At 46.8% G+C, this 20,701-nt stretch overlaps 1 protein-coding gene and 1 long non-coding RNA gene across 3 annotated transcripts in view; one reads left to right on the top strand and one right to left on the bottom strand.

The window, feature by feature from the left end:
* The window catches only part of MGLL (monoglyceride lipase), a 124,211-nt gene that overhangs the window by 65,879 nt on the left and 37,631 nt on the right, over window positions 1-20,701 (bottom strand). For both annotated transcript variants that reach the window (XM_068252740.1, XM_068252739.1), the window contains exon 3: window positions 9,321-9,427. In XM_068252740.1, the coding sequence (XP_068108841.1) occupies window positions 9,321-9,427 (107 nt within the window). The remainder of the gene's footprint in view (window positions 1-9,320; window positions 9,428-20,701) is intronic.
* Window positions 1-20,701, top strand: part of LOC137532331 (uncharacterized) — a 106,160-nt gene that overhangs the window by 80,419 nt on the left and 5,040 nt on the right. Inside the window, exon 2 of the long non-coding RNA XR_011023910.1 lies at window positions 13,884-14,018. This is a non-coding gene — a long non-coding RNA (uncharacterized lncRNA). The remainder of the gene's footprint in view (window positions 1-13,883; window positions 14,019-20,701) is intronic.

The following is a 20,701-nucleotide window of genomic DNA, read 5'->3' as shown; positions in this document are numbered from 1 at the left end:
GAAATAAACATGGCAGCCTCCATATACTTCTCGCTGCAGGTTCCCTTTAAAAATGACTCCATAAAAGTGCGTTAAAGTGTGAAGGCAATTTCCCAAACCTTTCTAACTCTGACCACCATCCCACTTGCATAAGGCACATTCAACTTATTTAAAGAGGAACTCCAGTGAAAATAATGTAATAAAAAAGTGCTTCATTTTTACAATAATTATGTATAAATGATTTAGTCAGTGTTTGCTCATTGTAAAATCTTTCCTCTCCCCAATTTACATTCTGACATTTATTACATGGTGACATTTTTACTGTGGGCAGGTTATGTAGCTGCTGTTAGCTGTTTTGGCTGTTAGAGACATCTGTAAACAGCTAATTCCTGTCTGTGAACATTGTTACATTGTGGCAGTTTGCCCAGAGTACCGCGGTACTCAGAGCTTCTTGTGGGAGGGGTTTCAGCACAAAATCAGTCACACAGCGCCCCCTGATGGTCTGTTTGTGAAAATCATTATATTTCTCATGTAAAAGGGGGTATCAGCTACTGATTGGGATTAAGTTCAATTCTTGGTTGGAGTTTCTCTTTAAAGGACAACCGAGGTGACATGTGACATGATGAGCTGGACACGTGTATGTCCAGAGCCAAGCACACAAATAACTAGGTCGTGTACCTTTTTTTCCCCTCTGCCTGAAAGAGTTAAACACCAGGTTTGCAAGTGACAGTTTCTGCCTGGGTCAGACTATAGCATAACCCTCACTGATAAGGAATTACAGCCATAAAATACTTTCCTGTCAATAAATGGCTTCTGAGAGCAGGAAAGAGATAAAAAGGGGCAATTCATAGATTTGAGCTCCAGCATACTTCAGTGAAGGTGACATTGAGCAAAGACAATGAAACAGTAAAAACATGATTTAAATATAAAATAAATCTGTGGAATATCTAAAGAAAGCCATTTTTAGGAGAGGGAGGATAGATAGAATTGTTTTTCTCATCAGTCGATTTTCACTTTGGATATCCTTTAAGATAAAACAAAAAATAAAATGAATTTATAAAGATACACTTTAGAAGAGAATACAAATAGCGGCGAGCTTTCATAGGATGATTATGTCGAGGATGGGGAGTCAGGAGGTGCTGAGGGGCTGTTCTTGCAGCCCTGTCACCGTGACACAGTTTTATAGGGACAGTCAGTGATAAATTATGCAGTGAGGAGTGCAACAACCCACTCTTCAGAGACCGGAACCGCTTCTGGTTTGCATTCATAACTACGAGTAAAAGAGACAGCTCCGTTCATGACTGGATGACCAGACAGCCGAAAGAGGAATAATAACTCTGTACACTCCATGGAGGATCAGATAGCCTGCAGCTCTGAGATACCACTATTCCCAGAATCCCTTGCCAGACAGCAATGTTGCTGCAGCCTGTGCCACTGCCCTGATCATAAGGCTTCTCCATTCTCATCCTGCAGATAAGAATGATACGTTCAGGCTGCCTTCACAGTGGGCTGCTGCATAGTGGTGCGACGTTAAAGTGAACCTGAGGCGGAACACTGTGCCTAATTTATACTTACCTGGGGCTTCCTCCAGCCCCAGTGGGCTCCTTCGCTGTCCTCCGGGCACTTCGTTGTCCTAGGATGACCTCCGCTATCTTTTAAAAATGTTGTGGAGCATCCTGTGCCTGCACAGCAGAGTGATCCCAGCCGCAGGAGTGCGACAGAGGGCTGCGCACGCATTCCGGGCTGCGCAGGTGCAGAACACCACAGCTGAAAGAAGATACCGGAAGCGAACCTGGGACAACAGAGCGGCCCGGGGAGGGCAGCGAGGAAGCCCAAGGTTCTCCTGGGACTGGAGGAAGCCCCAGGTTAGTATAAATACAGGTAGTCCTCGGGTTACGAACGCCCGCTTTACGAACGCCTTGACGATTGCTCCGCCCTGTTGCGTTGATATCACAGCGAGCGCTGGGTTGCGGCGATTTAAATATTTTAAAGTACATTTACATTGATATAAAGACGCCATGTGTGTGTGGGGAGGTGAGCAGATAGATACCGCACACCTCCCGTGTCCTGGCGTCACCCTCCGCCTCTGCAAAGAACCTCTGTGTCGCTATAAGCAGATCGGCGCCCTCTGACCCGGATACTGTAGTGCGTTGCGCATGCGCAGTATGCCAGGTCGTCTCCTAGCCTCCTCTGCGTCAGAAGGTGAAGATCTGTTTAGTGAGACGGAGGTTTTTTATGCAGAGGGTGACGCCAGGACATGAGAGGTGTGCGGTATGTATCTGCTCACCTCCCCACACAAACATGGCGCCTTTAGATCAATGTAAAAGTACTTTAAAACATTTAAATTGCCGCAACGTCATTGCGACGGGGCGGAGCAATTATGTAAATGTAATGCAGAAACATTTAAATTCAAATTTTTTTATTACGGGGCCAGTTTGTGTGGGGGCGTGGCTACTGGTCAGGACCGCCAGACCATACTGCCACATTAATTGCTGCTGAGCTGGAGCTGCTGCCTGCCTCTATTGCTGCTCACTCCCATACACACACACATGGATCTTTCATATCAATGTAATGTACAGTACTGTACAGGGAATATTGCTGTTTCGACTTAACCTCCCTGGCGGTCTATTAAGATCGCCAGGGCGGCTGCGGGAGGGTTTTTTTTTATAAAAAAAAAACTGTTTCATGCAGCCAACTGAAAGTTGGCTGCATGAAAGCCCACTAGAGGGCGCTCCGGAAGCGTCATTCTGATCGCCTCCGGCGACCAGAATAAACAAGGAAGGCCGCAATGAGCAGCCTTCCTTGTTTTGCTTACATTGTCGCCATAGCGGCGAGCGGAGTGACGTCATGGACGTCAGCCGACGTCGTGACGTCAGCCGCCTCCGATCCAGCCCTTAGCGCTGGCCGGAACTTTTGTTCCGGCTGCGCAGGGCTCGGGCGGCTGGGGGGACCCTCTTTCGCCGCTGCTCGCGGCGGATCGCTGCAGAGCGGCGGCGATCAGGCAGCACACGCGGCTGGCAAAGTGGCGGCTGCGTGTGCTGCTTTTTATTTCGCTCAAATCGGCCCAGCAGGGCCTGAGCGGCGACCTCCGGCGGTGATGGACGTGTATAGTCGTCCATACCGCTGAGGAGGTTAAAGGGACACTGTAGGGGGGTCGGGCGAAAATGAGCTGAACTTACACGGGGCTTCTAATGGTCCCCCGCAGACATCCTGTGTTGGCGCAGCCACTCACCGATGCCTCGGCCCCGCCTCCAGTTCACTTCTGAAATTTCTGACTTTAAAGTCAGAAAACCACTGCGCCTGCACGCCCCTGTCCTCGCTCCCGCTGATGTCACCAGGAGTGTGCAGCACAGACACAGACCATACTGGGCCTGCGCTGTGCGCTCTTGATGACATCAGCGGGATCGAGGACACGGCAACGCAGGCGCAGTGGTTTTCAGACTTTAAAGTCTGAAATTCCAGAAGTGAACCGGAGGCGGGGCCGGAGCATCGGTGAGTGGCTGCGCCAACACAGGATGTCTGCGGGGGACCATTAGAAGCCCCGGGTAAGTTCAACTCATTTTCCCCTGACCCCCCTACAGTATCCCTTTAAGAACGAGCTTACAGTCCCTATCTCGTTCGTTAAACGAAGACTACCTGTACACTAATTTTTATTATCTCAGGTTCCACACAACGCAACTACAGTGCAACACTGAAGTCACACAATGCAGACGGCGGTGGCACATGCTAGGTCGCATTGCGTTAGAGTGTATGCGCCGATGGCGCATGCCCAATTAAAAACACGGAAGTAATGGATGACTATTGATTATCTTATTTAAGCTCTGCAATAGAGAGGTTCAACACACTGCATGCTCTACTGTCTCCTAACGCAGCACGTTACGGTGTAACGGTTACACCGCAGCACAACACGTGCACTGCACATAGGTTTTCCTTGGTAGTGCGCCATTCTGCATTCATATGCCTCCAGGATATCCCACTGTGAACCTAGCCTCAAAGTTCACTGATTTATTTGGGTGCAAGCCGTATTTATTTGGTTGCCAGCATCAGTTTTTTCAGTGATGGTTTTGGCGTTTGCCCCTTGTCACTCGACTTCCTGTCACCGATAACCCTGACAAATTTCCCCCTCTTGACCCCTTAAGGTAACATCCCCCTTGACATCCGCATTAGCTCTTCATGACACCTACCCCTAATACCGTCTGCTTTTTGAAGGCCTCTTTTACACTACAAAGCTGAAAAACGGATGCATTTTAACTTTCCATAGCAGTGCATTGTGAACATTTTTCAGTTAAAACGCATATTTCTTTTACACTGATTCAGTTGCTTTCAGTTATAATTGGAAGGACATTTGATGTGCAAGGTAATGTCCATGTTTTCCCATGGCCTCATTTTTCTAATTTCCTGCCCCCAGAAGAAGTGAGGTAAATCTAACAGAGACAGCTACAAACAAAACCATTTTCTACATTTGGTCTTCGGCCCTTACCAATATAAGACTGTGTAATTATATATCTCTGTAGGGCAAGTGTAGTCTTTCATTCCGGCTTCACAATCCAAAATCTAACTTTAGCTCACAAGTTAATCCAGCAAGTAGTTACCCTGGATCACTATGCAACTTATCCCGCTGGAAAATGACAAAGGCCAACACAAGACGTATTCACGGTCACTGGTAGGACAAGTGTCTCTGGGGGAGAGAAAGAACCCAGCTGGCAAACTGTACCAGTGGTGTAGCCACATCCACAGCTGCTGCTATGGGGCCCAGAAGCATGGGGGCCCACTGTGCTCCAATTAGTTCTCAGCCCTTTTCATATAATCTGTAGATTGTCAGCAATTCAGGTGGGGTAACTGTACATAACTCATGTTATGCATTCATATGCGGGTGGCCATACACAGATTGGCGCCAGAGTCGGACTGGGAGGTGGTAAAGCTGACGAGATCCACTTGCTGGCCAAGCAGCAGTAATCAGGTGTTGCTGCTTTTGGAGGAAAAACATTTTAGCCATTTATTTAGGAAAGGGTTCTTTACAGCAAGAGTGATTAAGATGTGGAATGTATTGCCACAGGAAGTAGTTATGGCAAACTCTATACCTGCATTTAAAGGGGGCTTAGATGCTTTCCTTGCGTTGAAAGACATCCATGGCTACAATTACTAGGTAATGCCTAATGATGTTGATCCAGGGATTTTATCTGATTGCCATCTGGAGTCAGGAAAGAATTTTTTTCCCTTTTGGGGCTAATTGGACCCCATGCCTTGTAAGGGTTTTTCGCCTTCCTCTGGATCAACAGGGATATATGAGGGAGCAGGTTGGTGTTGTACTTTGTTCTCTTAATGAACTCGATGGACGTATGTCTTTTTTCAACCCAAATAACTATGTAACTATGTAACTATGTAACTATGTAACTATGCTGACACTGAAGACTTGCTATATGCTTTTATTGGGAGTCATAACACAGGGTTTCTGCTGCTTGGCTAGCAGATGGATTTCCTCAGCTTTTCCACCTTCCAGTCCGACAGTGAAAATTGATCGAGCCACAGCGTTGCACTGCTCCAACGCTACGGACCATTAATCTACCTTCCCCACACACTATAAATGGAGAGTTCCTCTCCAAGCCATGGTTTCAACTGATCTTTGCTATAGAAAAAAACGAGCAAAATTATGATTGATCTGACTTATTGTGCAACAGATTCTCAGCAGGTTTGATCACTCTGATCAAATCTGCCAGGAATCAAAGGAGAAAATCGATGTGACTATAGCTTCCAAGATGGCCATGACCCTTGAACCAGGGGCGCAACAATAGCCCCGGTAAGGGATGCAGGTGCAGGGGGGCCCGTGAGTGGAGAAGCCTGGTAGGGGGCCAGCCCAGGGCCTTTTTAAGGGGCAGGAGGGGGGAGCAGTGCAGAAGGGGGGGCGGCAACCCTCTAGGTGTGCCTCCTCTTCCAGTTGACAAGCGGCTTGCCCTGACGTTTACCGGAGCAAAGCGACAAACCGGGGGCAGCTAGGGATGGCAGTTTGCAATGGGTGCCCTCAGCCAGTAAGCCCATTATTATTATTTTACTGCAAAAACACATCAGGTCCACTTTAAGATTTATAGTCACGCCTGTGAGTCTGTATCCAATGTGTGTGCTGGCCAGGAGATGCTGACTAACACTTCCAATCTGGTTTTCAGTTTTACAGATTCTGGAACACCTCTGCCTTGTCCCGCTCTGTTTCCAATTACAGAAATGCCAAAGATAAAAGGTCAGCCTGTCTGGAAAGACTGGCACTTTCTGTAACCCGCTGTACTGATCCAGATCGCCCAATCAGATTTCCATTCCCTCCCACTTCATAAACACTGAGAACACTTCAAAGAGAGGAAGAAAGTTACGGGATCAGTCCAATGGGAATGGATATTTTAGTTATTGTAGCTATTAGAGGATGCAATTATTATTATTATCAATGCAAATTGTTACAACGCTGCCACATTTTCTGCAGCACTTTACAACATACATTGTAGACTTCCCATCACTAACAGTACCTCAGTGTAGCCCAGAACTTACAGTGTGCCCAAGGCCTTAAAGGCTTCCCTCTGTGTCCTATGGTACTGCGCGAGTAATATAGAACTGCTTGCACTTGAGTATTTCTGTGCTACTGCGCATGTGCAGCCGTGCTCGCACCAGAAGAGGGATGTGGCCCCATCTGCTGGGGGGGTCCTGTCGAGCAGCAGAGAACGCTGATGGAAGCCTTATTAGGATCCAGAGGCTTTTTTCTCCTTAGGTAGGTATGTGATTTTTGTACATAAAGCAGACCTAAACTCTTGCACAGGGGAAAAGGAAAACACAGAGAAATCCACCCTGTGTGTGTTTATAGAACAACCTGTCTAATTCTCCCTTCTTAACAAGAAATCACAAGTGTAATCTGAGTTGTTGGCTCTGTGCTGTGGGTGTGTCTAGTTTTGTGCTAATACGAAAACACGGGAGGTTAACTCTTTCTGTGCTCCCATGGAACCAGAAAGTAGATACTGAAGATGTATTATAGGCGTTTTGGAAGCTGTAACAAGTACATGTTTTTCTTTAAATGTTATTATGCTGTTGCTCAGCTTTTAGAGCAGAGAGGAAGTTCTGGGTTCAGGTCCGTTAACAATATAAAATGGAAAATCCCAGACAAGCGAGCCATTTAAGGCACGAGTATATGCAAACATTGCACGTTACCTGCTCACCCACCCGTTGTTTTATACATTATATAGGTAATGGATATTAACCCTTTATCAGCCAATTTATTTAGAGGCTTGCAAGTGCTCCAGGCCAATTTATTTTAGCACTTTTATTATTTCTTATTTGTTACATTTCCTTACTACTAATTAGTACTGATGTAATGTGTATTTAGGGCCACTTGTCACTAGGGGGCAGTGTGAGACAATAACAGAGGCCTGCTGCTTTCAGTTTCTATATTTTCTGTTAGCAGAGAGACATCAAAGTATTCCAAGAATTTACAGCACAACCAGTTCTGCCGACTGAGGTCAAAAGCAATGCACTTACCTCAAACGAGATAAATCTTTTCAAGCTGCTAATGGGTTAAGTTATGTGCGGTAGAACTTTTACATTGTTATTAAAGCTAAAGTGACCAAGGGCCTAATGCACTAACTAGCGATATTACTGCCATGCGAAGAAAACGCAATATTAACCGGTACTACCACAGCAGTGTACGGCTCGTAACGCTATTAGCAAGATCCGCATTGCTATGGTAAGAGGCGTTAGTAATATTACCAGTAGTCAGTGCATCAGACCTCATGCCATTTCTTAGACAGTTTTCATATTTGATGCTGCTATTCCAGAGAAATTCCCTGTACAACTCAATCACATGACCCAGACGTCTGTGCAGAAAGTATGGAGCTGCCAGGAGAATGGGCGTTTCTTCACAGAGACATTACTTGATCCCACCCGCCTCCTCCCTCTGCTTCCAGCTGGTGATCCCTCCCAGCTCCTCCCTCCCTACCTTATGTTGGTGAGGAAGGTATAAGGGGAGGAGTTTAGATAGACTTTTTTTTTTTTTTTTTTTTTAGATAGACTATAGACGTCTGTTGTTTTGGCCAAGGAGGATTTGGCAAAGGAAGACAGCTTTGCAAACCCAACCAACCAATAAAAATTAAGGTAGCCATACATCAGCCGACCAACCAACCAATCGACCATCCAATTAGATTATAATCGAATTGGATGAAAATTGGTGCTGCCCGACCGACAAAGCAACCAATTTTGGGGCGGAAATTGGCCGAACGGTCGACCGCGCATGCTGCAAGATGTCGGGCCGGAATTGGTTGGTCAGGTGCGTGGCGGTACGGCGGACGATTTGCAAACGAGTGACGAGGCGACAAAACCCCTGCCGCAATGTTAAATGTATGTAGTGTGTGCATTTATACATTACCTGTCCGGTGTCAGCCTCCACGCGGTTTCCATCCATCTCGTCGGCTTCCGCATACACGCCGGCGGTGCATAGCGTTGGGCGTCAGACCCTATGCGTCGCTAACGTGTATGTGGCTGTTACCCGGCGAGATGGACGGATGGACACCGTGCGGAAGCTGCTACAGGACATGTAATGTATAAATGCACACACTACATACATTTATACATTTTGGGGGCAGCGGCGGTGCGGACGCGGCGGGCTCAGCCGATTCCCTGATGATTTCATGCTGAAATCAGACGGGAATCGGCCTGTAGTGTATGGGCAGATTCAACCAAGAGACAAATTTATCTCTAATCAGATTCAATTAGAGATAAATTTGTCTCTTGGTCGAATCTGCTCATAAACTTCTGATGTATGGCCACATTAATGCAAAAATGGTTTATGCGCAATCCACTACACATTGTGCATTGCCAAATATATGTTCTACACAATATAAATACAAATGAACACTAGCCTGAATAGGGCTGTGAACAGTCATTGCTGGGGCTTTGCTATATTTGGTGCTGCTCTCTGTACTTGACTTCACTTTATCTGTAAAATCAGTTAGATACATTTGACTTTGGCAGAGGAGACTTGAACAGCGAAGCAATCAACGCCGTTGCAAGGCCTCCGATTCATTTTAATTGATTACAAGGCAGCCGCTCCAGCAGCATAACCGCCGTAAGGCACGCCGTTTGGAGAGAAAGAAAAAAATCTCCCTCTCCTGCCAACAAAATTGCATAGTAACATAAATCTGACGGCCTTTTACTTAGCAACATAAACTACAGCCGCGATACGACTGAGTGATTCCATCAGCTTCGCAGTGGCGGCTCGAGGAAGCAGAGAAGGCTGGCGGCACGTGCCACCATAAACCCTTTAGCTGCCGATCGGGTCAGCGCCAGCACAGGGAGCATGATGGAGCGGTACTCACCGTGGTCGTGGGAAAACACCAGGAAATCCAGGCTGGTCAGTAGCTGCGCCAGATCGTCGTATCGGCAGCAGTGTTCCCCCGCACCATGGACCACAAACACCAGAGCTCTGCAACAAGCAAAAGGAACAAAGCTAGAGCAGTTGTGCAAAAATACAAGCCTGAGTCACAGGTGTTCCTACATTGTACAGAATTCACATACGTGTTGTGTTCCTTGGTGTTTTTTTAAAGGACATGCTTGGATACCCCCTTAAAGTGTACCTGAGTTGAAGTTTGGGTACAAAGTCCTAGGCCCAGTGCACACCAAAACCGCTAGCAGATCTGCAATATGCTAGCGGTTTTGGGAGCTGATTTCAGAGCGATTCTAGGTATGTTTAGAGAGGTTTTCTAAAGACACCTAGTGGTTTTGGGTGCGTTTTCATGTAGCAGATTACACATATTGTTACAGTAAAAGCTGTTACTGAACAGCTTCTGTAAAAAAAACGCCTGGCAAACCGCTCTGAAGTATCGTTTTTCAGAGCGGTTTGCGTTTTCCCTATACTTTACATTGAGGACGAAACGCTTCTGCAAACCGCAAACGTGCAGCAGGAGGCACGTTTGTGGCTGGGCAAGAACCTCAAACCGCTGGTGTGCACCATCTCATTGCAATACATTAGCCAAGCGTTTTTACAGGCGGATGCGGCCGGCGGATCGCTCCAAAAGCCGATCGGTGTGCACTAGGCCCTATACTTACCTAAAGAGAGGGAAGCCTCTAGCATACCTCCCAACTTTTTGAGATGAGAAAGAGGGACACTTAAGCCACACCCATGCCACACCCCTGATCACGCCCCCAACACACCCCTAGTCATGAATAGCATAAAGATTTCATAAGAAAAATGTGTTGTTTTATAACTCAATCCATACTGGTCCTTTCTATCCTGGTTCATTAACATTTTAAAATTAGAAATATATCAATTTAAAGTATGGGAATAAAGTTTAGAGTCAAACACATTTTTCAGTAGAGACATACAAATATTTACATAGAAAAAGGGACAAAGTCCTTAAAGAGGGACAAATGAGGAGGAAAGAGGGACAGTGCTCCCAAAGAGGGACTGTCCCTCCAAAAGAGGGACAGTTGGGAGCTATGAGTCTAGATCCTAATGAGGCTTTCCAGTTCCCAAGCTGTCTTCTTGTCCCCTGTTGACTAGTGCGGACCCGCCAAAGATTATTGACAAGGCCAGCCATGGCCGTACTGCGCCTGCGTGAGTACTGTTGCACCTGGGCAGTAATCGGGAGCTGCTGAGCAGGCGTGGTCATGCTTGTATCAGAAGAGGAGCGCGGCCTCAATCAGTGGGAGGGTCTCCCAAACAGCAACAGGGGACCAGAGGACAGCGAGGGACACCTCCTTAGGATCCAGAGGCTTTCCTCTCCTTAGGTTTCTGAACCTGAACCTTGGATCGGGTTCTCTTTAATACAAGCCTGAAGTGAAGATAAAATGATGAGATAAAAATTGGCATAATTAGTCTTAAAGTGACTCCGAGCTCAGAGTAAAAATAAAATTTGAACTTACCCGGGGCTTTCTCCATTCAGCCTTGGTCGGGACGTCCCACGCCGGCCTCCTGGCTCTTCTCCCGGCGGCTGTCCGCATAGCGCGGACAGGCCGGTCCCCCGGGCGACACTGGCGAGTGTCGGGCCTTCTCCTTCCGTATACGTCACGAATGACGTCACACGCCGGCCGCCGCGCGTCATGACGGCGGCCGGCGTGACAGCACGGCGCATGCGCGGTTTAATCGCACATGCGCCGTGCTGTCACGCCGGCCGCCGTCATGACGCGCGGCGGCCGGCGTGTGACGTCATTCATGACGTATAGGGAAGAAGAAGCCCCGACACTCGCCAGTGTCGCCCGGGGGCCCGGCCTGTCCGCACTATGCGGACAGCCGCCGGGAGAAGAGCCAGGAGGCCGGCGTGGGACGTCCCGACCAGGGCTGGGATGGAGAAAGCCCCTGGTAAGTTCAAATTTTATTTTTACTCTGAGCTCGGAGTCCCCAATCCTAAACAGGGCAGGGAGGCAGGATTAGCCTGATGCTTCGCTCTACTGAGGTATATAATGCTGGGAACACACCATGAGATTTTTTTTGGCAGATAGATGGTTCAATAGATAATTTCTGACAGGTCCGATCTGATTTTCGTTTTTCTGATCGATTTCTCATAGAAGTGAATGAAAAAGGATCGGAAAATGGATCACACAGAAAATCTGCTGAAAAATCTCATTGTGTATTTCTAGCATAATTTTTTTTTTTTCAGAATTTACCTTCCGGTACACTTCGGCTTAGTTCACACACAAAAAAGGTGTCCAGTCCTGCCCTGTCAGTTTTCTGACAGTTGGCACCAGTTTTGCATGTGTTTCTATGGATGTACATTTCCGCTCCAGTCCTGTCTGATCAGTTTTGTATCAGATTTATGTGTGAACCAAACCTTGACACTGAGGTGAAAAAAAATATGATATAATGAATTGTATGTCTAGTACAGATAATAAATAGAACATTAGTAGCAAAGAAAGGTGTCTCATATTTTTATTTTCAGTTATATAGTGTTTTTCTATAACATTTGCATCATTCTCTAATATTAGCAGTTTACAAACTACACTCTGTACTTTAAGGTGGGAAACAGAGCAGAGCTAATGACCCTTTGAACTTCCTGGCAGGAAAACCCTAAAAAAGAAACAGTGAGAGACCGTTTGAGATAAGTGCTTTAGAAAAAAGCATTGCTCTCTGATTAAATTAGTCGGAGAGCTCAGAAAATCTCTTTTGCATAGATAACAGCTGAAGTTTCTTCCTGTACTGGAAACAATATGAAACTCATATCTGTGCTACTAAAGGTGCGTAAACACGCACTACTAAAGAGAACCACGGGTCCGTCAGACCCTCCCGCTGGGCGGTCATTCTCCCGACAGTAGTGGGTGTGCAGTCTATCTGCAGACTGACAAGGCTGTTTCCGAACGACCCTCCAGCTGGGCGGGGCGTTCTCCCGACAGTCCGGCGTGTGTACAGTCTATCTGCAGACTGACAAGGCTGTTTCTGAACGACCCTCCCGCTGGGCGGGGCGTTCTCCGGACAGTAGTGTGTGTGTGTACAGTCTATCTGCAGACTGACAAGGCTGTTTCTGAACGACCCTCCCGCTGGGCGGGGCGTTCTCCCGACAGTCCGGCGTGCGTACAGTCTATCTGCAGACTGACAAGGCTGTTTCTGAACAACCCTCCCGCTGGGCGGGGCGTTCTCCCGACAGTCCGGCGTGTGTACAGTCTATCTGCAGACTGACAAGGCTGTTTCTGAACGACCCTCCCGCTGGGCGTGGCGTTCTCCTGACAGTCTGGTGTGTGTACAGTATATCTGCAGACTGACAAGGCTGTTTCTGAACGACCCTCCCGCTGGGCGGGGCGTTCTCCCGACAGTCCGGCGTGTGTACAGTCTATCTGCAGACTGACAAGGCTGTTCCTGAACGACCCTCCCGCTGGGCGGGGCGTTCTCCCGACAGTCCGGCGTGTGTACAGTCTATCTGCAGACTGACAAGGCTGTTTCTGAACGACCCTCCCGCTGGGCGGGTCGTTCTCTAGACAGTCCGGCGTGTGTACAGTCTATCTGCAGACTGATAAGGCTGTTTCTGAACGACCCTCCCGCTGGGCGGGGCGTTCTCCCGACAGTCCGGCGTGTGTACAGTCTATCTGCAGACTGATAAGGCTGTTTCTGAACGACCCTCGCGCTGGGCCGGGCGTTCTCCCGACAGTCCGGCGTGTGTACAGTCTATCTGCAGACTGACAAGGCTGTTTCTGAACGACCCTCCCGCTGGGCGGGGCGTTCTCCCGACAGTTCGGCGTGTGTACAGTCTATCTGCAGACTGATAAGGCTGTTTCTGAACGACCCTCCCGCTGGGCGGGGCGTTCTCCCGACAGTCCGGCGTGTGTACAGTCTATCTGCAGACTGATAAGGCTGTTTCTGAACGATCCGGTGAGCGGATCGTTCAGAAACAGTCTTATCAGTCTGCAGACAGACTGTACACATGCACTACTGTCGGGAGAACGACCCGCCCAGCGAGAGGGTTCTCTTTAGTAGTGCATGTGTACGCACCTTAAAGGTGGCCACTAACAGTCCACTTTATAGCGAAAATTCGTTCAAGCGATCAGAAATTCTGATCGGATTGGTTGTAAATCATCTCAGTTGATGTGCACACTCGATCATGAACGATTATAAAAACAGTTGTCCGATTTTTTCGCCGAACCAAAATTTGGATTTTTGGTTGTGATAGATGGGAAGCAAATATTGGTTTGATGATGGTGTAGTGAACGATTTCACTTACGATCAGAATTTCTAATCGCTCAAACGATTTTTCGCTAGAAATTGGATTGTTAGTGGCCAACTTAATACTCTATTAGCTATACTACACATACAATTCATTATATCATAAGTATATTTTCACTTCAGATTCCCTTTAAAGTGGTGAATGGTGATGTTTATTCTAGTCTATTAATTTCGTCTATTGACCTCTTTATCTTTTCCCTGCTCTCACAAGTGTTTTTTTTTTTTTTTTCAGCTACACAGAAGTTTCATGATCTGGAAATTGTGTAGGCAAGCTCTATTACTATATGGAAGTGGTAAAATTGCCCAATCAAAATTGGATGTGTGTACACACCCAATGCCTGTTACATGACCAGGATTAATCCAGAAGGTGAAAATTAATATCAAAGGCTTTCTACTATGTACAGCTCATTTCTCATGACTGAAGATGGGATATTCTAAATAGTCTATACTGCAAATAGAAACTGAAAGATTATTACAAAAGACTTGTGTAGGCCAGATCTGTTTTTATCATAATTTTTATTACACAAATTAGTATGTCGCTTTAAGCTGAAGTTCCCATGCAATATCAGTGTCAGAATAATCGCACATTTTGTTATTCTCGGTCCTGGGACATGTGATGGACATTCTCCATTACATCTTCCGCACAGCTGACTTATGTTTTGTCTTCAGCCCACTGTACGTGACCCCAGATCAATGACCAGGCAGGATGATCAGCCTCCCTGGCAGACTCACGTCTTCTCTGAGGTTGGAAAAACATCTGCGCGCTAATTTTCCAGTGGAAAAACATCAAGTTACGTCAGCTGATATTTCCCCTGCTGTCTCTGCATCTCTGATAGGCACTCGTAGGACGCTGTTCCTCCACCAATAGCAGGCCTTACCTGGCTCTCAATTTAACTCTCTAGCATCTGAAGAATTTTCATTAATGTGTCGCATATTTTTGAACTTGTGCAATAGCACAGAGGGGCGTCCGTATAAAAGATGGGATTGGCAATTTGGGCTCTGGGCACTGCCGCTACTTGAATATCGTTAATGAAATTCAAATAATGACTTAGGCGTCGTAAATATGTGAGGTGCTATTACCGTCACTATCTAACGCTATCCTCCCTCCCATCGTATCCTCTAACACTAACCTCCCCCCACCTACACCCAACCTCCCCCCACCTACGCCTAACACTAACCTCCCCCCACCTACACCTAACCTCCCCCCACCTACACCTAACACTAACCTCCCACCACCTACACCTAACACTAACCTCCCCCCACCTACACCTAACACTAACCTCCCCCCACCTACACCTAACACTAACCTCCCCCCACCTACACCTAACACTAACCTCCCCCCTACCTATGCCTAACACTAACCTCCCCCCTACCTATGCCTAACACTAACCTCACTCACTACCTATACCTAACACTAACCTCCCCTCTACCTATGCCTAACACTAACCTCCCACTACCTACACTTAACACTAACCTCCCACTACCTACACCTAACACTAAACTAACCCCATCCGCACCTAAAACTAACCTCCCCCACACCTAAATCTAACAATACCCTCCCCCCGCCTACACCTAACATTAACCTCCCCCCCACCTACACCTAACACCAACCTCCCCCCACCTACGCCTAACACTAACCTCCCACTACCTACACCTAACACTAACTAAATATGTGAGGTCCTATTACCGTCACTATCTAACGCTATCCTCCCTCCCATCGTATCCTCTAACACTAACCTCCCCCCACCTACACCTAACCTCCCCCCACCTAAGCCTAACACTAACCTCCCCATACCTACACCTAACCTCCCCCCACCTACACCTAACACTAACCTCCCCCCAACGTACACCTAACACTAACCTCCCCCCACCTACACCTAACACTAACCTCCCCCCTACCTATGCCTAACACTAACCTCCCCCCTACCTATGCCTAACACTAACCTCACTCACTACCTATACCTAACACTAACCTCCCCCCTACCTATGCCTAAAACTAACCTCCCCCTACCTACACTTAACACTAACCTCCCACTACCTACACCTAACACTAAACTAACCCCATCCGCACCTAACACTAACCTCACCCCACACCTAAATATAACAATACCCTCCCCCCCACCTACACCTAACATTAACCCCCCCCCCACCTATGCCTAACACTAACCTCCCACTACCTACACCTAACACTAACCTCCACCCTACCAACACCTAACACTAACCTCATCCATTACCTATGCCTGACACTAACCTCCCCCTAACACTAACCTCCCTCTTACCTACACCTACCACTAACCTCACCCACTACTTTTGCCTAACACTAACCTACCCCACCTACACCTAACAATAACCTCCACCCTACCTAAGCCTAACACTAACCTCCCACCTACCTACAACTAACACTAACCTAACCCCATCTACACCTAACACTAACCTCCCCCATCTTCACTTAACACTAACCTCCCCATCTACACCTAACACTAACCTCCCCATCTACACCTAACACTAATAATAATAATAATAATAATCCGAACATTTGTGTAGCGCTTTTCTCCCGTCTGACTCAAAGCGCTCAAGAGCTGCAGCCACTGGGACACGCTCAAGAGGCCACCCTGCAGTGTTGGGGAGTCTTGCCTTGAACTCCTTACTGGATAGGTACTTGACCTAGCCAGGATTTGAACCCTGGTCTCCCATGTCAAAGGCAGAGCCCTTAACCAGTACACTATCCAGTAACCTCCCCCCCCCATCTACACCTATTGACCTCTTTATCTGTTCCCTGCTCTAACCTCCCCCCTGCCTACACCTACAACTAACCTCCCCCCTACCTACGCCTACAACTAACCTCCCCCCTACCTACGCCTAACACTAACCTAATCTAACCTAACCCAATCTACACCTAGCACTAACCTCCACCCATCTATACCTAATACTAACCTCCTTCCATCTACATCTAACACTAACCTCCACCCTACCTAAGCCTAACAATAACCTCCCCCTACCTACAACTAACACAAATCTCCCCCTACCTACACCTAACTCTAACCTCACCCTACCTACACCAAACAATAACCCCCTCATCTATGCCTAATACAAACTTCCCTCATACTTAACCCCCCCCCTCCCCCCACCACCATCTACGCCTTATACTAACCACCCCATACCAAGGAAGGTGTGGACACGTTTGAAATGACTGAGGTGTTGGTTCTATCCTGAGAGGCTTCATTTGTCAGTCTCAGGGCCTCCGCTCTTTCCGCTTTCCCTGCACTCCCGTCACATGCGTGCACATCACATTGAGCAGCTCAGAGACCGTGCGCATGCGCGGCACAACTAGATTCTGCTCTTACTCTAGTCACGGCCTATACAGATTTACAAGCAGAAGGAGCGTCTTGGGAGAGAACTGATAATTCAGTGTTCTGCAAACCTGCCGACACCTATGTATGGCCTCTGTCTCCGCCCGCCCATTTTCTGCCCTGGTATTCCTTTAGGCCAGAAACCCACTAGGAGTGATTTTCTGGGCGATTTACGATTTGAAAATTCTTGCTAATGTAATGCTATGGGTGTGATCCCACTTCAGCGATAAAAATCCCCCACAGCATTGCATTAGCAAGAGCTTTTTCAAATCACTAGCGCTTAGAAATCGCTCCTAGTGGGTTTCTGGCCTTAGGCAGGGAACACACTTGCAAGTTCGATTTCATTGGCATTGTGAATTCACGTTTTTTCCGCAAGCAATTTACTGGCAAAATATAATAGAATTTGAAGTGTGCGCAATATACAGAAAAAAGCAGAACGCTGTGGAGAAAACAAACGCAAAAACTGAACCTGGGCAAACACAAAAACATACAGATTCTAGAGCTACCAACTGCCTTAAATCACATAGGCAGCAGTGCGCGTGTCCGATGATATGGTAAAGGGCACGCAATATGGGCCCGGGTGTTCCCTGCCTTACACTGCGATGGCAGCATTAGACTGAGCCCCTCTGATGGATAGTGAGTGATGTGAGCAGCTTAATGTAAAGCGCTCTGTAAAATATCAGCAATATATACTGTAAATATGAGACGTAATAATCTCCACTGACCCCTGGCCTGGAGATGCCAGAGTAAATCACGCCGCTGTCTAAGTACCCGTCTGACTCAGAGGCTGCATGCAAGCGCCAATATGGCAACATCCATCAAACAAGGAGCTGGCGTCAATGGAAATTCTACATTTCTTAAGAAAAAACTGACTCTCTCTCTCTCTCTCTATATATATATATATTGTATGGGCTAAAGTATTCCTCTGTTATTACTGATTTATATAGCACCATTATCTTCTGCGGTGCTGTACAAATAAGCATGCGTACATAACACAGACGCATGCGTTCTGCTTACAGTATTGCAGAAAGAATGAACTTGTTGAGCATTTTAAAAACACATCTAAAAATGCATTGAAAGACGCATACCAATGCGTTTTTACTGCGGCCCATAGACTATCATTATGTGCATTTTTGCATGCATTTTTGAAAATGCATGCAAATCAAATAAGTGTGACCTTGGTCTCTCTTAGAGGGTGCTCAATTATTGAAAGTATTCCCCATAAATGGTGGACCTGTCCTAGGTTAAAGCTACACATATGTGACAACTGTTGCCTATTGGGAATCGGGAAATGATCCCTCTGGCAATAATTTGTGGAATGAAGCTGTACAGACACACCCCTAGCATTGAGGCTATGGAGGGGGGCGGAGGGACATCGATTGGCGGATGACGAAGCGGCCTCTGTCAGTCGACCGTGCTTGTGAATAGAATTGCAATCAGTCATACTCGGGCACCGGGGGTTGTAAAGGATCCAATAGAATCCTCCCCGAGTCCTGGGCACTGTTGGAGCATTTGCAATTTAATAGTGATAGGTAAGCGCGATGGCGGTGATACCCTATGAAGATGGTTCCACTGCAGCGCTTGCGCTCTGCGATATTGCTCAGCAACGGGCTGCAGCATATTTGTAATGATCCTGAAGAGACGTAGAGCCAAAATCCAATCACTCTTTGGGCGGGGGGGGGGGGGGTAATGTTAAAGGACAACTGAAGATAGAGGCATATGGAGGCGGCCATATTTATTTCCTTTTAAGCAATACCAGTTACCTGGCTGTCTTGTGGATCTTCTGCCTTTAATACTTTTAGCCATAGTCCCTGAACAAGCATGCTGCAGATCAGGTGACATTGTCAGATCTGACAAGATTTGCTACATGCTGGTTTCTGGTGTGATTCAGACACTACTGCAGCCAAATAGATCAGCAGGGCTGATATAACAATACCAGGGAACTGGTATTGTTTAAAAGGAAATAAATATGGCAGCCACCATATCCCTCTTGCTTCATTTGTCATTTAAGATGAAAGGTATTTATGATCATTTTTCACCATTCAGACTGTGTTACTTGTTGGTGTAATATGAGGCTGGACAGGGGTGACAGGGTAGCTTGAGGGCCTGTGTGTGCCCCATGCTGGGATCTGTGATACATGAACAGTAAGTAATCTGCACACTTCCACCTGCTCAGGCATGGAATGCCGAGGCTTTGAGAAGACAGGTGGCGATGGAAGTCTGCACAGCAGTCTCTGCTAAGCTGCTGCACAAAAGCACGCCTCTAATCTGACAGCTCCACAATGCAATTTAAATGTCCATATTGATTTATCCAGCAGCTGAGGCACGTGCTACAACTCCCTGCCACACAAGCTTAACCCCTCGCTGCCACATTCCTATGCCGAGCTGCCACATGAGCAAAGCGCTCACCGCAATCTCACGCCAATCTGCGAGTAGAATGGCCAAGATCTCATCCGCTCGGAGCCAAAGGACGGCGTCTCGTTACAGCTTTATGCTGCTTAAAGCGGACCTGACAGAAAGAAAACAGAGAGAAATGCATCCTGTATGAACTTAGAGAGTTTAGCCCGTCTAATTCCCCCTCATCTGTGACTAATCACAAGAAGTGATTTGACTTCTCAGCTGTCAGCTGGCTTCCTCGGCAGACAAGCTAATTTGTAAACACAGGATGTTAACCCTATGGCTGGGTGCACACATGGCTGTGCGTGAAAGCTTGTATTTTCTGTCATGTTTGTTTTAGTGTTTATAGTGCAAGTTTTTGTGCGTTTGCGTGCACTGTTGTTTTTTTGCATATGTGTTTTTCTAGCGCTTTGCGTGCGTTTTAATGTGTTTGCGGTTCGCATATACAAAACGCATATGCGTTTTCCATGCATTTTATGCAAATCACTAGGAAGACAACAGGAAGCTGAAATACGTCAGAAAACTTTTTTAAAAAACGCATACAAAACGCATTACATTGCGTTACCATTGACTTTCATTATGTGAGTTTTTATAAATTATGCAACAAAACCAGCAATTTTAAAAACGCACGTTAAAAAACACATGCGTTTTTGTATATGCGTTTTTGATGCAATGCTAGCGTTTCTGCTAAGGGTGTTCCTAGCCTCAGTCTGCTTCCATGAAAGCAGGAAGTAAACACACTGAAGATTTATTGTATGATTTGTAACAGCTGTAACAAAGAAACATTATGCTGTTGCTTATCTTAGCAGGGAGGAAGTTCTAAGTTCAGGTCCACTTTAAAGTGGACCTGTGCTTAGTTGCTGATTTTTTTTCACTGGTTGTTATGCATATCCGGTGCTAGTACGGTTGAGGTGAGCCAGCTAGAAAGTCCATAGGGATATTCTGGTAACATGATTGGGTGGACAGTGGTATCATAAACGGCTAAGTTTCACATAGGTTGTAGTAATAATATGTCCACTCTATTCGGCCCATTAGAATGCTTCAAGCTGACAAAGAAGAGGATGGGTTCCGCATAATGTGCGTTGCACAAATATATACCTTTATTTAATTCAGTTAAAAAGTGAACCAAGATGCCAAGCTGTCAATGTTGCTGTGATTGGAGAACTCTTACCTTCCAAAGACCTGCACCGCCTGCAATTAGTACAGAATACTGCTGCAAGGCTGTTAGGGCTCTTTTCCATGAGCATCTGGCAGGCAATGAATTCACCGCTTGTCAGACGTTCCCATCCACCACCCATGCACT

Source organism: Hyperolius riggenbachi, chromosome 9, assembly GCF_040937935.1.
Source record: "Hyperolius riggenbachi isolate aHypRig1 chromosome 9, aHypRig1.pri, whole genome shotgun sequence".
NCBI lineage: Eukaryota > Metazoa > Chordata > Amphibia > Anura > Hyperoliidae > Hyperolius > Hyperolius riggenbachi.
This window is presented reverse-complemented; position numbering and strand designations above follow the sequence as displayed.